Here is a 23,397-nt window from a genome sequence, read left to right as displayed (position 1 = left end):
CTGAGGCAGCGTCCCACATGCCACAACTAGAAGAACCCACAACGAAGAATACACAACTATGTACCGGGGGGCTTTGGGGAGAAAAAGGAAAAAATAAAATCTTTAAAAAAATAAATAAATAAAAAAAAATAAACATTCACAAATGTAACTTATCAAACACACTAATGAAGTTAGAATAAATGTTCAAGAATGCAAAGAAAAAATGACTTCTTTTTGGAAAAATGTTACAGAAACAAATCTCTTCCCCATTTCTTTAAAATAGAGCAATTTTCTTTCCCATGTAAATTAGTGCTGACAGGTAAGTACAGACCGATGCACCTCTCAGAACTGGGTAACAGCTCCATTACTTTAAGCACCTCACCTTATGAGCTGCAAAACTTGACTCATTTTTTTCCAGCGCTCTTTTTGCATACTCCAGAGCTTCATACACCAGGAGCTTTTTCTCCTCTTCAGAGGTTCCGCTAAGCTGAGCTATATCCCGTGATGCCCGTGCCAAACGCCACAACAACTCTGCATCTTCACTAATTTGAAATAAACATAAAACAACCATTTTAGCTCACATTTAAAAACTGTTAAAGGTCACATCACTAATGAATAAATACGGTTTTTCAGGTCAGTGGGGATATAGCAAGCAACACGATATCAAAAGCCATTATTATTCAAAATGTTAAACGTATTATTTTCTTTCACATATAAACATCATTTGCTAAACTTTCCTACAAAATATCCAATATTATACTTAAATATTAACTTACCTATAATATCTAAAATGCAAACTTCCCTATAAAAGATCTCTGAACTCTCTGAACACTTGCCCTACAAAATTCAACACATAACTCGAGGCTTGACTTCTTTGGCACTGTGCTTCTGACAACTCAGTTACTGGATCAGACAGTACCATAAAATACATAAGCTTAACAGACAGGGTCATGCTCTAGAACACAAAACTGCTGCATCCCTAGCCCCAAATACAGTGCCTGGAACACGAAAGATACAGGGTATTTGTTAATGAGTGAGTGAGTGAACATAATGTAATCTTAAAATAAATCCTATATTTGAATGTATCATCCACGCCATCAGGTAAGGAATACTACAAGTAAGGACAATGGACTCTTCGAAGAATTGCCATTTAAATATAATTACATCAAATAAGAAATGGCAAATAAACAAAACAGTAACCACAATAAAGAGTTAGAAATATTTTTAAAAACTAATCTTAAATTCCCTTTTATTAAATGTTTGCCTTTGAGCCTCCCATATTATACATTTCTTAACAAAAAATGGTATTCACAAAATTTTGAAACTAAAGGTAGCAATACTGTATTGATAATTCAGTGAATATGGAGTAACTACCTTATAGCTTACTTTTCAAGCAATTACTGAAATGACTATAAAATGCCAACCCAGCCACTTCAAGTTTCTCAAGGGAGAATGGAAAAGGAAAGATGGATCCTACAGATATTTAGCAAGCAAAATTGATGGGTCTTGGGGAGAAAACTGGTTTTGGGAATCTAAGAAAGGTAGTTGAAAACAACTCAAAATTTTTAGTTGAGGAGACGAGGTAGATTAGTGATCTGGAAATGCCATTTAGCCTTATTTGACTTATTTTATAGGGCTAAATCTCCCTCCACCTCCATCCTCCCAAAAAATGAGTACACACTGATAGTTTGGAGTAAACATGAATCTGACATTAAAAATCCAAAAAGGAGATATTTTTAGTTTCTGTAAAAGACAGTGCTTCTAAAATGATACACAGGTATCATTCAACGGTGGCATACAATCCTCCTAATTCCTTTACATCTTATACCAATAAAAAAATCAATTTAAATGAAAAGGAATGAGAAATATATAATATAGACAGATGAGATAAACATACATTCCAGGAGTACCTCGTATGATCCAAAGAAAAACAAGAAAATGGAAAAAACGTTTCAACATTCTACTAGAATGAGTAAGTAGAACCACCTTTTCCTAATCACTGAGATAATGTGGAGCACTTTTGAGTCATTTAAGAAAGAAACAGCATACTGTAAGTTAAACTCTAAGAATTAATATTTTGAAATAAATTTAAAAAACTATAAAATTTCAAGCACTAAGAATCATTTTAATTAAGTAACAAAATTTCTGAGGAAACCGCAAACCCAGGCCTGTCATACATTGCCCACCTTTCCTTGTATTGGGTTAACAACTGATAAAGTTTCTCTGTTTCTCCACTTTCATATAGGTAGTCTGCTTGTTCAAGGATCTCTTCAACTCTAAAGACTGTAAAAGGAAAAAGACAATAAAGTAGGTCTTCCCAAGCCAGATGAAACACAAACACTTTTATATCTAAGCAAAAGAAATAAGACGCAGAAATCACTCATTAAGAAAGATCAGAACTTCTGAAAAATCTAGATGCAAGTGTAGCAGAAATAAGTATGAAGTTATCACAGTAAGTGATTTATTGAAATCATAGAAAATGAAAAATTAGAAAGTATATTCTGGTAGTGACTAAAGATGATATATTTTAAAAAATAAAAAAAGTAAATTCTCGTGAGGAATTTATGGTACCCTTACCCTCCACATGGGCAAAGTTTTTGTTGCTGTTGTTGCTAAGTATCATCCATTGTAGAAAATGATGGTATAATATCCACTTATAGCATTGAAAATTATTAAATCACATGGACTGAACCATATTGTTTTACTAGACTCCCTTTATGACCTAACTTATACAGACACTGTTATAGAAAAAGAGTCAAGCCTGTCATCAAAAACTTAGATGAAGTTAACTACATAGAGAATCTGAAACTTACCTCATGCACCATGCTCCAGACAACTCATTAATCAGTTTAGATATTAGTACAAAACACATAAACCTTATAGACAGTGTGATGCTCTAAAAAAGTTGACTAGTTACTGAAGAAAACAGTAAGTCTGAATTTCAGGATATTTCAATTATTATTAAGGAACATACATATTTACTTTTGTCTTCTATAAGGGTGCTGTATTTTTTAGTCTAGTATATAAGCCAACATTCCAATGTGTTCAGTTGCATTTCCTTATTATTTACCTTAGAACATTTTAATTAATTATAGCATATTTGAGGTTAAAAAATTTTTTTAAGTTTGTGAAAAATTAAAATCTGGACCAGCAAAAAAAGAAAAAACCTCATGAATTTATGACTCAACCTTCTAAAGTTAAGCATGTTGTATTACATAACATCATAATGTAATTATAACAGTTTAAGAAAAATTAAATGACAAAGCAAATAAATCCCAAAATTAAAAGATTTTTTTTCCCCTCTTTAATCCTCCTTCAATCTGGTTAGGTGCTATGATTTAATAATATTCACATGACTGGTTAATTTTCTTAAGTTTGCTCCCACTGTATCCCATATTTTTATCAGTGGCTGATTCTCCAAATTTGGGTTACAACAACCCAAAGATCCTTAAAGAGAATAAGTAGTAGTCTCAGAATCCTTAGTCAATGTTAGTGGCAGGCAGAATAATGGCACCAAACATGCCCACATCTTAATCCCTGGAAGTTATGAAAACGTACAGGTTACATGGCACACGGGACTTAGTTTGTAGAGAGAAGTAAGGTTGGTAACCATTAACCTGAAAATGGGAGGTTATCCTGGATTAGCCAGGTGGGCCCAATATAATCACAAGAGTCCTTAAAAGTGGAAGGAGGCAGAAGAGAGTCAGGGAAAGGAGAACAATGGAAATGAGGTCAGAGTGAAGTGACAGCTGCCTCTGAACATGGAGAAAAGAAGCCTTCAGCCAAGGAGTGCAGGAAGCCTGGGGAAACTGAAACTACAAGCAACAGAGTCTCACCAGGGCCTCCAGAAGAAACACAGCCCCGCCAATTCCTTGATTTTAACCCAGGGGACCCATTTAGACTTCTGACTACAGAACTGTAAGATAATAAATGTGCATTGTTTTAAGTCATTCTGTTTGTGGTAATTTGTTACAGCAGTGACAGAAACTTTCACGACATTAAATATATTCCAGACGGTGTCAAGATGGCGGTGGACGTGGACTCTGAATGCACCTGCTCCCATGGACACAATTTACAACTACTCTGGGAACAATTATCCCTGACAGGGAACTGAAAAATGGATAAAAAGAAACCCCACAACAAGGGACAGTGCTATCCGAGGTGGAAGAGGCAGAAATTCCTTCTGGAGAGAGAGAGAAGCCACCTTGGAGCCAGGGTGTTTTCACAGCTGGCCAGGAGCAACCCTAAGTGTGTACTCACAGCCTTCCCTGGAGGAGTGGGGGACCTGAGCAGGAAGCGTTACTGCTATAAGCATCCTTTGGACTCAGCACAAGCAAGAAAAGTCTAATAATATCTGGCTTTGCTTGGTAGTAACTACAACAGGGAATAGCCCCAGAAAAACTATCAGACATAAGGGGAAAAAAACCTGGCTCTTAAAGGGCCCATGCACAAATTCACCTGTTTCAAAAGCAACCTAAATTCACCAGAAAGAAAGATGCACAGCCTTTGGTGAAAAGAGACTCACCTGGTAGGTTCTGGGTGCATCTTGATGAGAGATGAGAACACCCCAGGGACAGAGGCATTGGCAGCAGCCATTACTATGACCTGGTACAGGTGTGCTGACACAGACACTGGAAGATGCGATTGGAGTTCTTCCCCTGGCCTGTTAACCCAGGGTCTGCCCTCACCACTAGACCACTGATTTAATCCAGCTCAGCCAGAGCAGACAGCCCACCCTAGGGACTGGCCCCACCCAACAGCAAGCGCTTGGGCAACCTGTGGGCCAGCACAGACAGGATACCTGGTACCTCTGCAGCCAGGTGAGTGGGTCCGCATCTGTGGGGCAGGGCATGAGCAAGGGGCAGGCCTGTGTTGGTGGAGTGTGTGGGGTCTCTGCAGTTGGGCGACTGGGTCCACTTCAGTGGGTTGGGCGTGCACATGGGGCAGGACTGTGTTGATGGGGTGTGTGGCCCTGCAGATGGTGGGGCTTCTCAGCTGCAGCAGACTTGTGCTTCTCAAACAGCCACTTAGGGATCAGCCCCACCTTCCAAAACCTGAAACAACTGGGTGTTCCCATGCCTGGGGCTGGCCCCACTCAGCTGCAATCTTGAAAGAGCTGACAACAGCCTTGCAGGCCAGAGGGCTTCAGCAATAGTAAGCCCCTGAGCCTAGCAACCAGCCACGCTGGGGGCCTACTCACTTAACAGAAAAATCGCAATAGGAATGTGCTATTAGACCTTGCAGCCAACTGTGCTGGGGCTCCCCACACCCAATACAGTGACTGAAGGGTCCATAGCAGCCACATACAGCTGAGCATTACAACCAGCTGGCCAGGGGACAGCCTAGCCTCTCCAAGAACCTACAGCAAGAGCAACCCTACAAGAGAAGGACACATGTAGCCCACACAGGGTTCGCTCCTGGAACGTTTGGACTGGTGATGAGAGGGAAGCACACTGCTGGGCCTCATAAGGCATCTCTTACCTAAGACCACCTCTCCAAGATGGGAAGATGTAGCTGACCCATGTAACACATAGATATAAGCAAAGAGAAAAAGGCAAAAAGAGAAACAAAGGAAAACACTCCACGTAAAGGAACAGGACAAAACTCCAGAAAAAGAACTAAACGAAAGAGAGATAAACAATCTACCTGATAAAGAGTACCAACTAATAGCCATAAGGATGCTCAGTGATCTTGGAAGAAGAGTGGATGAACCCAGCAAGAAGTTCAACAAAGAATTGGAAAACATAAAAAAAAAATCAGAAATGAAGAATACAATACTGGAAATGAAAAATTCACTACAGGGACCCAATAGCAGAGCAGAAGATACAGAAGAATAGATCAGCAAGCTGGATGAAAAGACTAGAGGAAATCACCCAGGCTGGGAGGATAAAAGAAAAAAGAATTAAAAAGAAAGAGGACAGTCTAAGGAACCTCTGGGACAACATCAAGAGTACTAACATTCTGATTATACATAGCCCAGAAGGAGAAGAGAAAGCAAGAAAGGGGCAGAGAACTTATTTGAAGAAATAATAGCTGAAAACTACCCCAAACTGGGAAAGGAAACAGATACACAGGTCCAAGAAGCACAGAGTCCCAAACAAGATAAACTCAAAGAGGCCCACACCAAGACACTTTATAATCAAAATGTCAAGAATTAAAGATAAAGAGAGAATCCTAAAAGCTGCAAGAGAAACACAACAAGTTACATACAAGAGACCCCATAAGGCTATCAGTTGACTTCTCAGAAGAACCTTAAAGGCTAGAAGGGAGTGGCACGATATAGTTAAAGTGCTGAAAGGAAAACACCTACAGCCAAGAATACTCTACTCGGTAAGGTTATCATTCAGAATGGAAGGAGAGATATAGTTTCCCAGACAAGTGAAAACTAAAGGAGTTTATCACCAAGAAACCAGGCTTACAATAAATGCTAATGGGACTTATTTAAGTGGAAAAGAGAAGACCACAAATAGGAATAATTATCACACACAAAAAATAAAATCACTGGTAAAGTCAAATATACAATAAACGTAGCAGATCAACCACCTATGAAGCTAATATGAAGGTCAAAAGACAAAAGTACTAAAATTATCTACTTCCATGATAAGAGGGTAACAGATACACACACACACACACACAAAAGTTAGATAGCAAAAACATAAAAGGTGGGAGGAAGGCAGTAAAAGAGTAGAGCTTTTAGAAAGAGGTCAAACTAAAGAGATCATCAACTTAATATAGATTGTTATATATGTAGGTTATTATATATGAACCTCATGGTAATCACAAACCAGAAACCTGTAATAAATACACAGAAAACTAAGAGAAAGGAACCCAAACATAATACTAAAGATAGCCATCAAACCACAAGGGAAGAGAGCAAGAGAAGAAGAAAAGAACAGAGAAGAACTACTAAAAAATCCAGAAGAAAAGTAAAAAAACAGCAATAAGTACATTCTTATCAATAGCTACTTTAAATGTCAATGGAATAAATGCTCAAATAAAAAAGCATAGTGTAGACGATTGGATAAAAAAATAAGACTCATATATATGATGCATACAAGAGACACACTTCAGACATAAAAACACAAACCGAAAGTGAAGGGATGGAAAGATAATCCATGCAAACAGCAAAGAAAAGAGTGGGGGTAGCAATACTTATATCAAACAAAATAGACTTTAAAACAAAAACTGTAACAAGAGACAAGAAAGGGAACAATCCAACAAGAGGATGTAACACTTGTAAATATCTATGAACCCAACATAGGAACACACAAATACATAGAGCAATTATTAACAGACAATAAAAGGAGAAATAGAAAGTAACACATTAATAGTAGGGGACTTTAACACTCCACTTACACCAATGGATAGATCATCCAAACAGAAGATCAATGAAGAAACATTGGTCTTAAATGACACATTAGACCAGATGGACTTAGTAGATATATACAGAACATTCCATCCACAAACTGCAGAATACAGACTCTTTTCAAATGCACATGGAACATTCTCCAGGATTGATCACATATTAGGCCACAAACAAGTCTCCATAAATTTAAGAAGATCGAAATAATACCAAGCATCTTTTCTGATCACAATGGTGTAAAACTAGAAGTCAACTACAGGACGAAAATCAGAAAGGCCAAAAATATGTGGAGATTAAACAAAATGCTACTCAACAATATTTGGGTCAACAAATCAAAGGCAAAATCAAAAAACACCTGGAGACAAATGAAAATAGAACATGCCAAAATATATAGGATACAACAAAAGTGTCTCTAGGAAGGAAGTTTATAGTTTTTCAGGCCTACCTCAACAAACAAGAAAAATCTCAAAGAAACAATCTAACAGAGCACCTAAAGGAATTGGAAAAAGAAGAATAAACAAAGCCCAAAATCAGTAAAAGGAAGGAGATAATAAATCAGAGCAGAAATAAATGAAATAGAGACTAAAAAAACCATAGAAAAAACTCAATGAAACCAAAAGCTGGTTCTTTGAAAAGATAAACAAAATTGACAAATCCTAAGCTAGACTCAGCAAGAAAAAAAGAGAAAAGGCTCGAATAAATAAAATCAGAAATGAAAGAGGAGAAACTACAATGGACATCTCAGAAAGACAAGAGTATCAGAGAATACTATGACAAGCTCTACACCAACAAACTGGATCATCTTGAAGAAAGTGATAAATTCTTAGAATCATACAACATTCCAAAACTGAATCAAGAGGAAATAGACAATTTGAATAGACCAATCACCAGTAAGGAGATCAAAACAGCAATCAAAAACCTCTCAAAAAATAAAAGAGCAGGACCAGACAGCTTCTCTGGTGAATTCTACCAAACTTTCAAAGAAGACTTAACATCTATGCTTCTCAAACTCTTCTGAAAAACTGGAGAGGAGAGGAAGCTCCTAACTCATTCTACGAGCCAACATCACCCTGATACCAAAACCAGACAAGGACAACACAAAAAAAGAAAATTACAGGCCAATATCACTAATGAAGATCGATGCAAAAATCCTCAACAAAAAACTAGCAAATCGAATACAACAGTACCTTAAAAAGATCATACAGTATGATCAAGTGGGATTTATTCCAGGGACGCAGGGATGGTTCAACATCCACAAATCAATCAATGTGATACAGCACATTAACAAAATGAAGAACAGAAATCACGTGATCATCTCAATAGATGCAGAGAAAGCATTTGACAAGATACAGCATCCATTTATGATAAAAAACTAAATAAAATGGGTATAAAAGGAAAGCACCTCAACATAATAAAGGCCATATATGAGAGATCCACAGCAAATATCATTCTCAATGGTGAAAAACTGAAAGCTATCCCTCTAAGAACAGGAACCAGAAAAGGATGCCCACTTTCACCACTTACTTAACATACTATTGGAAGTCCTACCCAGAGCAATCACACAAGAAAAAGAAATAAAAGGGATCCAAACTGGAAAGGAAGAAGTGAAGCTGTCACTATTTGCAGATGACATGATTTTATATATAGAAAACCCTAAAGAATCCACCAAAAGACTTTTAGAAATAATGAATGAATAAGGTAAAGTTGCAGGATACAAAATCACCACACAAAAATCAGCTGCGTTTCTAACACTAACAACAAAATAGCAGAAAGAGAAATTAAGAATACAATCCCATTTACAATTCCAACAAAAAGAATAAAATACCTAGGAATAAATCCCACCAAAGAGGTGAAAGACCTGTACACCGAAAACTATAAAACACTGTGAAGACACAAAGAAATGGAAAGATAGTCTGTGCTCCTGGAGTGGAAGAATTAACGTAGCTAAAATGGCCATACTTCCTAAAGCAATTACAGATTCAATGCAATCCCTATCAAAGTTCCAATGACATTTTTCACAGAAATAGAACAAAGAATTCTAAAATTTATATGGAACAACAAAAGACCCGGAATAGCCAAAGGAATTTGGAGACAAAAGAATAAAGCTGGAGGTATCACAGTCCTTGATTTCAAAATATACTACAAAGCCACAGTAACCAAAATAGCATGGTACTGGCACAAAAACAGACACATAGATCAATGCAACAGAATTGAGAGCCCAGAAATAAACCCACACATCTATAGACAGCTCATATTTGACAAGGAAGCCAAGACCATAAAATGGAGAAAGGGAAATCTCTTCAATAAATGGTGCTGGGAAAACTGGACAGCCACAGGCAAAAGAATGAAAGTACACCATTATCTTACACCATACACAAAAATTAACTCAAAGTGGATCAAAGACTTGAATGTCAGACCTGAAACCATAAAACTTCTAAAAAGAAAACATAGGCAGTATGCTCTTCGACATCAGCCTTAGCAACATATTTTCAACTTCCATGTCTGACCAGGCAAAGGAAACAATAGAAAAAAGAAACAAATGGGACTACATCACACTAAAAAGCTTCTGTACAGCAAAGGAAACCATCAACAAAACGAAAAGACAACCTAACAATTGGGAGAAGATATTTGCAAATCATATATCTGGTAAGGGGTTAATATTCAAAATATATAAAAAACTCATACACCTCAACAACAAAACTAACCACCCAATTAAAAAATGGGCAAAAGATTTGAACAGAGATTTCTCCAAAGAAGATATACAGATGGCCAACAGGCACATGAAAAGATGTTCAACATCCTAATTATCAGGGAAATGCAAATCAAAACTACAATGAGATATCACCTCACTCCGGTCAGAATGACCATAATTAACAAGATAGGAAATAACAAATGTTGGAGAGGTTGTGGAGAAAAGGGAACACTTGTACACTACTGGTGGGAGTGCAACCTGGTGTAGCCGCTATGGAAAACAGTATGGAGTTTCCCCATAAAATTAAGAACAGATCTACCATATGATCCAGCTGTTCCACTGGGGGTATTTATCCAAAGAACTTGAAAACACAAACGCATAAAGACACATGCACCCCTATGTTCACTGCAGCACTATTCACAATAGCCAAGACTTGGAAGCAACCTAGGTGCCCATCAAGGGACAAATGGATAAAGAAGATTTGGTATAAATATACCATGGGAGACTTTACAGCCATAAGAAATGATGAAATCTGGCCATTTGTGACAACATGGATAGATCGTGAGGGTATTATTGTAAGTGAAATAAGTCAGGGGGAGAAAGTCAAATACTGTATGATCTCACTCATAAGTAGAAGATAAAAAGGACAAATACATAGCAACAGAGATTGGACTGGTGGTTACCAGAGGGGAAGACGGGAGGGAGGAGGGCGAAAGGGGTGAGTAGGCACATGTGTGTGCTGACAGATTGTAATTAGTCTGTGGATGGTGAACATGATGTGATCTACACAGAAATTGAAATATAATGACATACACCTGAAATTTACATAATACTATAAACCAATGTGATCGCAATAAAAGTAATTTTTAAAAATATATTGATCTGGCATATTTGAATGAGTACATGGTATGTGTAAGTACAAAAGTGACATTTAACTCTATTCACTTATTTTTCTCTCAGTCCCTGAGAAGACTGATAAAGAGATTACTGTCCAATCTAGGAATTCTACATCTCATCACTCATGTAATTAAAGGAAAATTTAGAAATGTATTAAATTAAATCTTTCTGTGTGTATTATTCTTCTATAACTTCTTAAATCACTTATCTCCAATTTCTTTAGTAATCAGTATAATATCATAAGCTATAGTATTCAGGCTTTAAATATATATATATTTTTTTCTTGATTCTAAACAAATTTCTAAAATCATACAGTGTGCAATTTATAAGAAAAAATGCACTTACTCTGATACTAGACTCACACAGGAACTAGGGTGGCAGCGTGTAGACCACTCACATGTCTGCAAACCAGTTGTGTGTTTATTTGTTTAATGTTCTGCACTTTTGCTGAAAATATTTAAAAGTAGGCTATGTTACTGACATTAAAAGATGATAGTCTATAAAATGGGCTAAACTTCCAAAGTAAATTACCTTTCAACTTACGTAATGAATAAATATCTCAACTTAGGTAATACAGAGGAAGAAAATCGAGATATTAATACACCTACAGTGAAATCTAAATTTAGCCTAAAATGAATATGCTCATGATCATAACAATGCCTAGAATTTGTTTTAAAAAGCCAATGAAGTGACTTACTGCATATATATAAAGTTTGGCTTTCTAGTTTTTCTTGCTAAGTGCATTCTTAGCCACGTGAGAAGTATGTGGACAAAAATGAAATACTGTACTCCTCCCAGCAAGCAGAGTAGCTGTATTTCTGAAGTTTCTCCACACAGATCTTATAAAGTAGAAAATGAATATCTAGAGTTTCTGGTTACTCTTAAGATTTTCCTAGATACTAGGAGACTCTAAAAAGCAGCAACATTATCCAAACTCACGGCAAACTTTCCACCCCAGTAATATGGCATCTCAGCAGCTCTGGAGAAGCGCCTCTAAGAAAGCCCTGACATGGTACAAAGGAGTGTGCGTGCAGGAGCACCAACCTCAGCTCTGCAGCTTCATCAGGAAACAGGAACCGACGGAAGGACAGAGAAGAGACAAGCGAAGGGATTGTATGAAGAACCTTTATTTAAGTTGAGCCCCTTGAAATTATCTTCTCAGCATTTTACAATGAACTTTCACAAACACACACGAGTACTGTGAATGTATTAGCATATCTTGAGGGGCTTTAAATTTTGTCTATTTTAAGGAAATAACGAAAAACTTTCTACTGGAGTGTTTCAATTACTGCTGACAAGTGGGTATTTGGTATTATCTTGTGGTAACTACAGACATTACCATTTAAAAAATGAGTCCCACAATCTCACCCAACTGGAATGTCAAAAATATTTATGGATGCCCTTAAATTAATTTCTAAAAAATTCTCACTTCAGAATATTATTTAATCCCAGTAAATGGAGGAGGAAAAATTTTTTAATTGACTTTAATGAGCATGAAGCAGATCTAAAGAGAATTAAGACCTAAAGAGAAGAAGTTTTGATGAATGGAATTATTTGAAGACCAATTCCTAAAAAATATGAAAAGGACCACAGCATAGCAAATAAAAGAGATATATTGACAAAGTAAAACTTGCAAGGACCAATGAAGCTATATTTTTATAGGAAAACAGATTATTATCCAAGTTAAAAAAAAATTCTGGGGCCAGGCCAATGGCACAGTGGTTAAGTTCACGTGCTCTGCTTCCGCAGCCCAGAGTTTGCAGGTTCAGATTCAGACCATTCAAGCCACACTGTGGTGGCATCCCACATACAAAAAAAGAGAGGAAGATTGGCACAGATGTTAGGACAGTGACAATCTTCCTCAGGCAAAAAGAGGAAGACTGGCAACAGACGTTAGCTCAGGGCTAATCTTCCTCACCAAAGTAAAAAAAAAAAACGAAAAATCTGGTTTCTATATTTTATCAATAATTCATGTTTTTTCAAGGGCTATAGCCTAGTCTTACAAATTATATAAACATACCAATCAACTAATTATAAAATGAGGTTTTAAGAAAACAAAGCTACCAAGATAGACAAAATAAATATCCATACTCTGTTCTTTGCATTAACTTTTTGAGTACTCAAAATATGCTTGAAAATACCGAAAGGATTCTAAAATGTAAGGCAGTTTTCATTAAAATCTGTAATAAAAGCAATGACTTTAGTTTTCAGAATAAGTTATACCTTGGAATACTAAAATGTTTTTTCCCCAAGGTCAAATCAAAGTTTTATTTGCTGTTAGGATTGGAACTAACATTTAGAGTACAGACTTTTATTTTTACATTGTAGAGGAAGTTATAATTTTTTTAATACCATATAAACGAACACAGGTATAAGCCAGCCAGAATGAAAGAATTAGCATGTACTGGATGAAAAGAATCAGAATTTCTATAACACAATGAACACATGTATCAAACATTCTTTTAGACCAAATGGCAACTACAAATATATATACGAGGCAAGTGCCAGTATATCAGACACAGCAAAAACATCTTTGATACACTCACTTAGGAATGGTAAAAAGTACATATCATCCAGTATCTGATGCTAAATAAAAAAGCTGGAGGCTAAACAAACAGGGGATTCACTCCATCCCATTTCCTTTCTTTAACTTTTATGAATTCAAGTTTATTCAAAAGTTTGATATATAATCCCATAACTATCTTTTCTTCGATAACTTCAGAACGGTAGCTTTAAACAACTTTAAAGCTTGAGCTCCTTCTGAATTTCCCAAGGTTTTTCTGTACTCTTTTTCGAACGGGTCTCCTCTTCAGCGGTCAGCTTTATCTTTAAAAGGTCTGCAATACCATTCTCTCCTGGCATACAAGGAATGCTAAGGAATACTTCTTCATTTACTCCATTAGAGGCCCTTACTTATGGTGGAAACCGGACACACTCCCCTAAGATTCTTTGAAATGCTTTCCATTAAACCAGCTACAGATAGGCCAATCGCCCAGTTAGTATAACCTCTCATTTTAAACATCTCATAGCCACAGATAATCACTCCTTCGTGGACATTTTCCCACTGCTAAGGATCTTTATCAATTCCTATATCTGAGTTCAGATCCTGTAGAGGGACATGAGCAACGTCAAGTCCACTCCACACGGGTACACTTGAGTCTCCATACTCTCCAAGGATCCATTCATGACAGCTTTCAGAGTGGATACCAAGCTTCTGCCCAAAAAGAAATGGAAACGGGCAGTGTCCAGATTACAGCCACTTCCAATAACAATTTTTGGGAAATGCACTCAACTTTTAAGCTACATAAGTTAAGATATCCACTGGCTTGGAAACAACTATCAGTTTGCAGCAGGGACTATACTGGGTAATATTCAAAACCAATAATTTAAAGATGGACACATTTTGCTTGACCATATGAAGCCACGTTTCTCCTTTTCTTGGGATGCACGTGCTGTGATAGTCACTAGGTTGGAGTTTGCAGTGACAAGCTAACGTTTACTGGAAACAACATTTGGCATGTTCACCAAAGGGCTGCCATGATGAAGACCCACTGCCTGGCCCTCCAGTTGGCCTTCATCAACATCCACAAAGGCAAGTTCATCACTCCAGTCTTTTGATAAGAAACTGACAGAACAGGCCATGCCAACCGATCCTGTTCCCATAATGGAGATCTTAGTGTGATGAGCGGTCTCCTCTGAAGTGAAATTCTCAGTAAGTTCACACTGGATAGTTGCCATCTTAGGAATGGGGGGGTGAAGGACCAGCTGTCGCTGAGTGGGATGCATGCTGCCTAGCAGGGACACAGAGCCATCCCCAGGCAAAGGAAATTCGCTACCGCAGTGCCTACTCTCCAGCTGCTCCACAGGACTCCCGCAGCCCAGTTCATGGCCACTCACTCAAGAGGTGGAAGAAAAGAATGGAGGAAAACCATGCCAAAGTTCCCTAAGGCGCAAAGCAAGGGAACAGTCAACCCCCACCACTGCAGCTGTGCAAGGCCATACCCAGCTCATGTGGGCCTCACAGGGCCCTAGTGCCTTAAAACAGTATTTTTAATTTACTGGCTATACAATAATTTTTTGTCATTAAGACACTTCTGAAAAGATCAACTATGATCATTAAGGATAAAAGTAATTTCAGCTTTGCCTTTAAACATGCCATAGTTTGTTGCTTAAGGAAGCAGTAAATCTTTGCATTCATTTTTGTAATGAAATGATGCTAAAGCACACTGAAACTAAGTGTGATGATGTGAAAAGAAACAGATAAGAGTTCTAATCTCTGCTCTGACACTTTGACTTTGAAGAAGTTTAACTTTGTGAGCTTCCCTTATAACGGCACACACACACACAGAAAAATCTCTGAAGTGCAACCACAGGGCACATCTCTCAAGGATAAGCTCTTAAAAAATGAATATTATAATGCGATAATACGACATGTCCTAACTACTTTACAAGGTCAGAGTGAGAATTGAAGTTATGGTGAAAAGTCTACGGAGCTTTAAAAAGCTGAGTTGTTCTAAGTATTTGCCAAAATATGTCATCGAGCCAGTGACAAAATCAAGTCCTCTACTGTATCCTTCATGAAAATGACACATTAGAAAAGAAAGAAAAGGTAAAACAAAAATACAGCAACTCTCAATTATCTGCTTTTTTAAAGATAAGAACAGTCACAGATAAATGAAATCAATAAATAACCAGTAAAATAACTAGTAATTTTTAGCTAAGATCTTCAAATTCATCTACCAGAACTTTAATAAGAACATCTATTCAAAATCAAATCTCTGCTTCTTTCCCCAATCAGTCACCTTCTTGATGATTAAAAGTAGGGACTGTGAAAAACAAACAGGCTTAACCCATAAATTAATAAAAGTTTTTCTCTAATATACTGAAATTTTGGCTCCGTCTACATACACATTTGGTTTACCTAAATTTAATTTTTCAAAGATGGCAAGTCAGTATATGCTTACTTATCTATCATATGCCAAATAAGAAACGTGATGAAGTTTTTCTACTTTTCAACCAGTGATTTGATATTTAATACCAAACTGCACTCTGTTTGTGAATAAAATACTTCTATCTCAAAGAAATTGGGTCTTTCTTAACTGTATCAAGAACAGCGTAACACCCTAGCCTTAAGGAAACAATCACTGAATCATTATAGAGCAGGGGTTGGCAAACTTTTTCTATAAAGATGCAGAGAGTAACTGTTTTAGGCTTTGTGGGCCAGATACAGTCTCTGTGGTATAGTCTCTTCCCCCCACCCCACTATCCCTCAACCCTTTAAAGATGTAAAAAATATTCTTACCCAAGGGTCCTATAAAACTATAAAATATTAATAGAGTATTTCTCTCTGAAGGAGCTCTAGTTGCTAGAACAAATTATATATACATATATCAGACTGACAGGTAGAGAAAAGCAGGAAACAATCTAGCCTGTAACAACGTTAGTTTCATCATCTACTCAAACATAACTAAATTATTAACAAAATATAACAAACATAAGAAACTCTAAGTGCTCCAGGTGTTCACCTGAGGCTTACCTGTGGCTGCGGCACGAACCAAAGCAGCCTGGGAAATGACTTGATAAGTTTCAAAACCCAAGTAAGACAAGGCTGAGAGCAAAAGGCTTCTTTTGAAAGCTCCTCCGTTCCCCACCACCTATGGAAACAATTATGGTCAGAACTATCAAACAGAAAACTTGAAGGAACCGCTACCCCAAGAAAAATTACATCAATTTTCTCCCACCCCCAAAGCAATCAATCCAAAGAATTTTGGAAGCTCAAAATTTATTTCATCAAATTCTTGAGGAAAACTATTTCACATTATTAACTTACAGGGAGAGCATAACCTGTTAAGAAGATTCTTAATGACTAAATGTGGTAGCTTATCTAACAATCACAGTCACACTGAAAAGTGCTGGATTGGACGATTCACATCTTATTTAAGGAGACATGGATATTAACAAAATTGTATGAAATAAAATATGATACCAAATATAAAAAATATCAATCTTAAGAAAAGACAAGATGAAAAATATCAAATATGGTAATTACTACACATAAAAAATGTACACGGCTTTAAGACATCTTCAAAAATGATCCATAAAACGCAGTTTTAAAATAAACAACGAATAGGGGCTGGCCCGGTGGTGTAGTGGTTAAGTTCAGTGTGCTCCGCTTTGGGGGCACGGTTCGCAGGTTTGCATCTGAGGCGTCGACCTTCACCGCTCATCAGCCATGCTCTGGAGGTAAACCCACATATAAAGTGCAGGAAGATTGGCACAGATGTTAGCTCAGGGCTAATCTTCCTCAAGCCAAAAAAAAAGTATACCCAAACAGATTTAGAAATTAGTTTTCATAATTATGGCCAGGATTCTCAAGACCAATGGCAAAGGAGGAGTATATGGATACCACTCCAGCAACACCTTTTCCCATGACAATTTTTCTTTCACACAGCATCATTTTTTCCCTTTCTGTTGACTTATTCCCATCAGTATACAAATAAGTTATACAATCTTGGTAAGCTGTGACTTTTCCCTTAAAAACAAAAACAAAAAGCTTCTTGTTGACTTCACATCTCCCTTCAGCCTCATTTTCCAACTTCTCTTCTCAGCAGGACTCTTGAAAAAAGTTGTCTGTTCTCTGTCTTCCTCTCTTCCCACTCTCTCTCTTTTTTTTTTTTTTTAAAGATTTTATTTTTCCTTTTTCTCCCCAAAGCCCCCGGGTACATAGTTGTATATTCTTCGTTGTGGGTTCTTCTAGTAGTGGCATGTGGGACGCCGTCTCAGCATGGTTTGATGAGCGGTGCCACGTCCGCGCCCAGGATTCGAACCAACGAAACACTGGCCCACCTGCAGCGGAGCACACGAACTTAACCACTCGGCCACGGGGCAGCCCCCCCACTCTCTCCTGAACTCACACAAATCAGTTTCACTCCCCCAACTCCGCTGATGGCATTCCAGCTGAGGTAACCAAGGACACTGCTGTTCCCTAGGGTCACTTCTGGGTTCTCCTCTCATGTGGCCTAGCAACAGCATTTCATAACTAATCACGCTCTCCTTTTTTTAACCATGAAGAGATGTTTAATTTTTTAAAACAGCTTTATTGAAACATAAGTGACATACCATAAACTGCACACACAAGTTGTAATGTGTACAATTTAAGAACACGTATAAACCCATGAAAGCACTGCCATCACCATCAAGATAACGAACATACCCATCAAGCCCCAGCCGCGTGCCTGTCCTCCCTCCGCCCCGGCCGCGCCCCGCGCTCTGGAAGCGCTCTCCACCTGGCTTCTGGAATCTACTATCTTGATTTCCTCCTGTCCTATAACTGCTCCTTCTCTTTGTTGGTTCCTCATCTCCAATACCTCACTGCCCAGGTGTGTCCTGGGCTTAGTCTCAGACCTTCTTTTCTCTTTTTGTAGCACTTTGGTGACTTTGCTTCGTTTCATGGCTTTAAATACCATCAACATGCCAAAAACATGCAAACGCAGTGTGAAGCCCAGATGCCTCCTCCAAACTTGAGACTCACACATCCAGCTGCCTAATCAACACCTGTCTCCACGTGAAGTGCAACAGGCCTCTCAAGCTAATCAGCCAAAACAGCTATTGTTCCTCAAAACCATTCCTCTCAGTTTTCCCTTTCGTGGTAAATGCCAACTCTATTCTTCTAGTTGTTCAGGTTAAAAAAAATAAACAGAAAACCTTGGAGTCATTCTCCACTCTCTCTCTCACAACCCACATCTGAATCCACACCTTAATTTCTCACACCCTGGGTTGGAATAAGGGATCCAACAAATTCCAGTTTGCTGAATGCTTTATTTACTTTCTTGAGCATGAATATTCAAGACATTGCACTTAACTGGATTCAAAACCAATCTACAGGAAAGCAGTAAAACTAAATTTGACTCTTTTAACATTTAATTTGTTGAGTTTATCCATATTTACCAAAGAGAAGCAAGGTGGGACAGGAGCAGAGTATGGGCGTGGGTGTGTGTGTATGGTGGTGGTGGTACCTAGAAAAAGAAGAGAAAAAGACTAAGATTTTATCAGTAAATCTCCTAGTTCCCTATTCCTCTGGCAGGGCTATTACATAGTGGGCAATGTTGCACAGACTGCTAGAGCCTGAGAAAACGATACATTTAGAGTGTCAGCTTTCTTGCTTATATCATGCTCAATAAACAATATTCTCGCTTTCTTAGAGGGAAGAAAATGCATTGTTGGGAAGCTGACGTTTATATTTCTTGTAAATTAATGAAGTGACAGTTTACCAGTAGGACTCTTATCAGCTTGTTTAATGTGAAGCAGCTCTCTGCTCATCTCTGGGAAAGCAATAAAAATCATGTTTCTGGAACTAAAAAAATCAATTAAAGGAATCAGGACTCAGTGACACCTCCAAGATATTAACAACTTGTTGATATCTTAGACATTATCTGAGACAGCCAGAATGTGCTATTTCACCTTGTACTTCCAACACCAAGCACAATGCCTTCATAAATTAAATTCTCAAAAAATATTTGTTAAAAAATATATACGCCTGTTGAACAATAGCAGCAAACTCTTAGAGATGTCTCTCTTCAACATTGATTATACTAACTTCAAGCTGGAAGGAATTCAAAAATACAAACTCATCACTAGATGGAAAGGAATGTGTCATCACCACCTCCTAGTTTTCCTCAACTTCCTGTCAGCTCCTTCTCCTTTAAATGCCGGGATTCCTCTGTGGTAGGTTCTAGGCCTTCTTCTCGTCTTACTGTTAAATACTTTGAATCTCTATCATGGCATGATTTACAATTTATCCTAAAATCTCCTGAATCTGTATCTACAGCCCAGACCTCAGAAGGTAAACACCAGAACTATCAAACTACTGTTTATTCCACATGTCTACTTGGCTATCTCATCACATTCACCTTAATTAGCCCCAAACATAACCCATCTCCTCCTTTACCCACTAAAGTACATTCTGCAGTCCTATCCCAGTGAATGGCACCACCATCCATCCTGCTGCTCTAGCCAGAAACCCGAGAACGTTCCTGGACTCCTTCCTTTCAACTCCCACACCAATGCTAGCTCTCAGGTCCGCTTAAGTCTATATCCTTAATATCCTCTAAATGCATCCACTTATTTCCATTTCCATGGCTACCACTGAAGTTCAAATCACCACATTTCCCACCTACCTTATAGCAAGGATCTCTCATCTGGTCTCTGGCATCCATTCTACCCTTCCATTCTTGACATTAGATAAAGTTATTTTTTAATGCAAGTCTGCAATCAAACGACTTCCTTGTTTAAAACTCTCATGGCTTCCTACAACCTTTAGAACAGAATCAGAAATACTTAACATGGTTTAGAAGGTTTTCAGGATCTGCCTGTAGTAGGCAGCCTCTAAAAGGGTGCCCGATGGGTTCTGGTTCAAGATGGCAATGCAGGAAGATCCTGAACACCTCCTCCCACGGACCTGCCAAGTCTACAGCTACACATAGAACACCTTCCTCGGAAAGAAACCTAAAACTAGCTGAGTGACTCCTGCACATCGGGCACATGAGAAAAAACCCCACGTCACAACAGGCAGGAAAAGGTGAGACAAAATTCTGCCACAAACCCCACCGCTGGCACAGTGACCCACAATCAGGAGGGAACTCACACCCCCAAGTTTCCCCCTGAGGAGAGAAGGGTCTGAACCTCACATCGGGCACCCCAACTTTTAAGATCTGCACCTGAGAGCCCCCAAAACATCTAGCGTAGAAAGCCAATGGGGCTTGCAGCCACGAGACCCACAAGGCTACAGGAACTGAGACACAGTTCTTAATTAGGGGGCCCGCGCAGACTCACCCGACCCGGACCCAGCGCAGAAGCAGCCAGATGAAAAGCGCCCCGACTTTCCGTGCAAGAGGCTCTGGGGCAGACATCTAATGCAAGACGCGTCTGGGGGCCTCTAGGAACCTTCTCCCGAGAGCCTGGAGGGCGGATGCCATCGCTGCGCTCTCCCTCCGCCCTGCTCCGGGTCCCCATCTCTCGAAAAGCAGCCCATGCACACGGCCGGTGCCCGATTCTTGCAGGTGTCACCCAGGGGACGCCCCGATGGCAGGGCTCCGGCGGTGGGCGCGGCCCACACTCACAAGTCCCCCAGGGCTGCGACAGACAGGAGGACAGGTCTTGACTGGGTATCCCTCTCCCCGCAGGGCCCGGCACAGGGTCACAGGTGAAACGCAGTCCCGGGCTCCGGTGCAAGAGCCCCATCAGCTTATCCTCCTATTCAAGCTCCCAACTGGGTCCAAGCACCACGCTCCCCAGGGACTAGCGGCCAGCTGGCGCCCCTTCGCGCTCGTCCCCTATCCCCCAGGGTGGGCGCGGCGTCCCGGGGAGGAGAGCAGGGGACCGCCGTCGCGGTCCCGGCGCCTGCAACATCCTGCAGCATCCCCCAGCATCCTGCAGCATCCCGCAGCATCCCGCCCGCGTCGCCCCTCGCTCCCCACCCTCCAGCCGGGACGCCGGTACCTCGGAGCCGCAGAGTCGCCGAGGGCCGCACCGACTCCGCCCGCTGGCCGCCCCCACCGGGAGCCAAGGCCGCGGGGGTACGACGCGCCAGAGCCGCGCGGCAAGCGCCATGACCCTGACTCGCCGCCTGATGCTTCACCCCCGGGCCGCGCGGAGCGAAAGACGCCAGGCGCTTCCGGGGAAACCCACCTCCATCTGCTTCCGAGTCGGCACCGCCTCCGCGCCTCAGCTTCCGGTCCGCGCCTCGGGGGCGGGAAACACCCCGATTGGGCGGGACTCAGCGGCCCTCCTGCGCCTGCGCAGAGAGGCCTGGGCGGCGAGCAGGTACCAGCCTCACGGCCGGCCGGCTCGTTTCTGCTCCCTCTCACCGCAGGCGTGGTGTGATTTGGGCACGTGGATGGATAGATCCCCAGAAAGGATTTTAAAGCTCGGAGGTGGCCCGAGAATTGATGCGTGCGAGGAAAAAGTGACTTGCTATTTATAATTGTCGGCTGCCTTCGCAGTCGGGAGCATCCTGATCATAGAGGGCCCTGTTTGAGAATAAGTGCTGGGAAGAATGAAACTGTTCTGCACGAAGAAGGGACAGGGAGCGGTTGAGAGACTGGAGGGGCAGTTCCTGGGGGCGAAGAGTGAAGCCGGAGAAGATGAACAAGGGTTGTGGAGCCCAGGCTGGTCTTGGGGAGAAAGAGTGGGGAGAGGGGCCTCTCGACGGGAAGTGATGCACTTGGCTGCCTCGGGATCGTGGCTTCCCCGGCTCCTCCTCAAAGTATTCAGAGAGATCCAGACCTCCCAGCAGGGTGCAGCTCTTTTGGAGGGAGGGAAGAGGTTTTGAGTCCCACTTCAGAGTTGACGTGGGTGGAAACACAAGCTGCCAGTGGACTACCTAGTGTATGGATTGCAGGAACATTTTCTATGAGTGGTAAGGGAAAATAGTCATAGTTTTAAAAATTAGGTCGCATTTATGTAGTACTGTTAATTGTACACAGTGAATGAATGCACGCTTATTTCCTTTGATCCTCCCAACTAGCTTGTGAAGTAACTGGTATCCTAAATTAATAAAGGAGGGAACTACAGCTCAGAGATTTGTTAACCAAGGACACATAGCTAGTAGGTATCCTTAGAAGACTGCAATTCACAGCTTCTAACCCCAAGTCCAATGCTGCTTATGTGTGATTGCTGCCTCCACTACTTCGCATTACATCAGCCACATTTGTTAAGGATTACATCAGTGATATCCCTATTTTCTTTGTTTTCAAAGTATATTTAAATATATATATATATAGATCCTCTTCCCAACTTTCCTGAACCCAGTCTTTTTTTCACAGACGGAACCACTTCTGTGTATTTCTACTGGTAGCTACCTCAGTATTGCTAAATAATATGTTTATACCACTGGATGCCATGATAATCCTGAAATCGAGCTTCTGATAGCTCAGCCAGAGTGAAATTTTAAAGTTTTTGTTTTGAAAAAATTTAGATCGTTAGAAAAATTGCTGGAACTCCCATATATCCTTCACCTAGATTCAGCCGTTGTTAACTTTTGTCGCATTTGCTTTACCTTTCTTTACATGTAATATGCATATTATATTTCCATTATTGTTTTCTGTTGTCAAAGCTTTTGAGAGTAGATTACTGATATCATGACTTTTCATGCCTCCAAACAAGGACGTTCTCTTATTTAGTCCCAGTACAATTATCCAATTCAGGAAATCGAAATGGCACGATACTATTATTAATATACAAATTTTGCTTATTGTCCTAATACCATCCTTTATAGCAGTGATTTTTTTTTTCCCCAGCTTGGGATCAAATCCTGATTATGTGTTACATTTAATTGTCATGTTTCTTTACTCTCTTTAAGTCCGTAATATATCTGTCTTGGCTCCAAGTACACTATCTTTTCTTTCCTCCACTGAGCCTGAGACCTGCCCTATATGATATTCTCTCTGTCAGCGTTCCTTCTCGTTCC

The 23,397-nt window shown here is 39.8% G+C and overlaps 1 protein-coding gene and 1 pseudogene across 3 annotated transcripts in view; both read right to left on the bottom strand.

The window, feature by feature from the left end:
- The window catches only part of RMDN1 (regulator of microtubule dynamics 1), a 39,725-nt gene extending 17,941 nt beyond the window's left edge, over positions 1 to 21,784 (bottom strand). The window contains exons 1-4 of one of the 3 annotated variants that reach the window (XM_023648361.2): positions 21,618 to 21,784; positions 16,468 to 16,585; positions 2,166 to 2,262; positions 362 to 521 (exon numbers count right to left, since the gene is read on the bottom strand). In XM_023648361.2, coding sequence (XP_023504129.2) covers positions 362 to 521; positions 2,166 to 2,262; positions 16,468 to 16,585; positions 21,618 to 21,623 — 381 coding nt within the window. In that variant the 5' untranslated portion in view covers positions 21,624 to 21,784. Of the gene's footprint in view, positions 1 to 361; positions 522 to 2,165; positions 2,263 to 16,467; positions 16,586 to 21,428 lie in introns of all 3 variants that reach the window. The other 2 variants (XM_023648359.2, XM_023648360.2) reach the window with 2 other exon arrangements.
- LOC100049931 (L-lactate dehydrogenase A-like 6A) lies at positions 13,541 to 14,846 on the bottom strand (annotated as a pseudogene).
- Positions 21,785 to 23,397: the final 1,613 nt, after the last annotated feature.

Source organism: Equus caballus, chromosome 9 (genome assembly GCF_041296265.1).
Source record: "Equus caballus isolate H_3958 breed thoroughbred chromosome 9, TB-T2T, whole genome shotgun sequence".
NCBI classification, from domain to species: Eukaryota; Metazoa; Chordata; class Mammalia; order Perissodactyla; family Equidae; genus Equus; species Equus caballus.
This window is presented reverse-complemented; position numbering and strand designations above follow the sequence as displayed.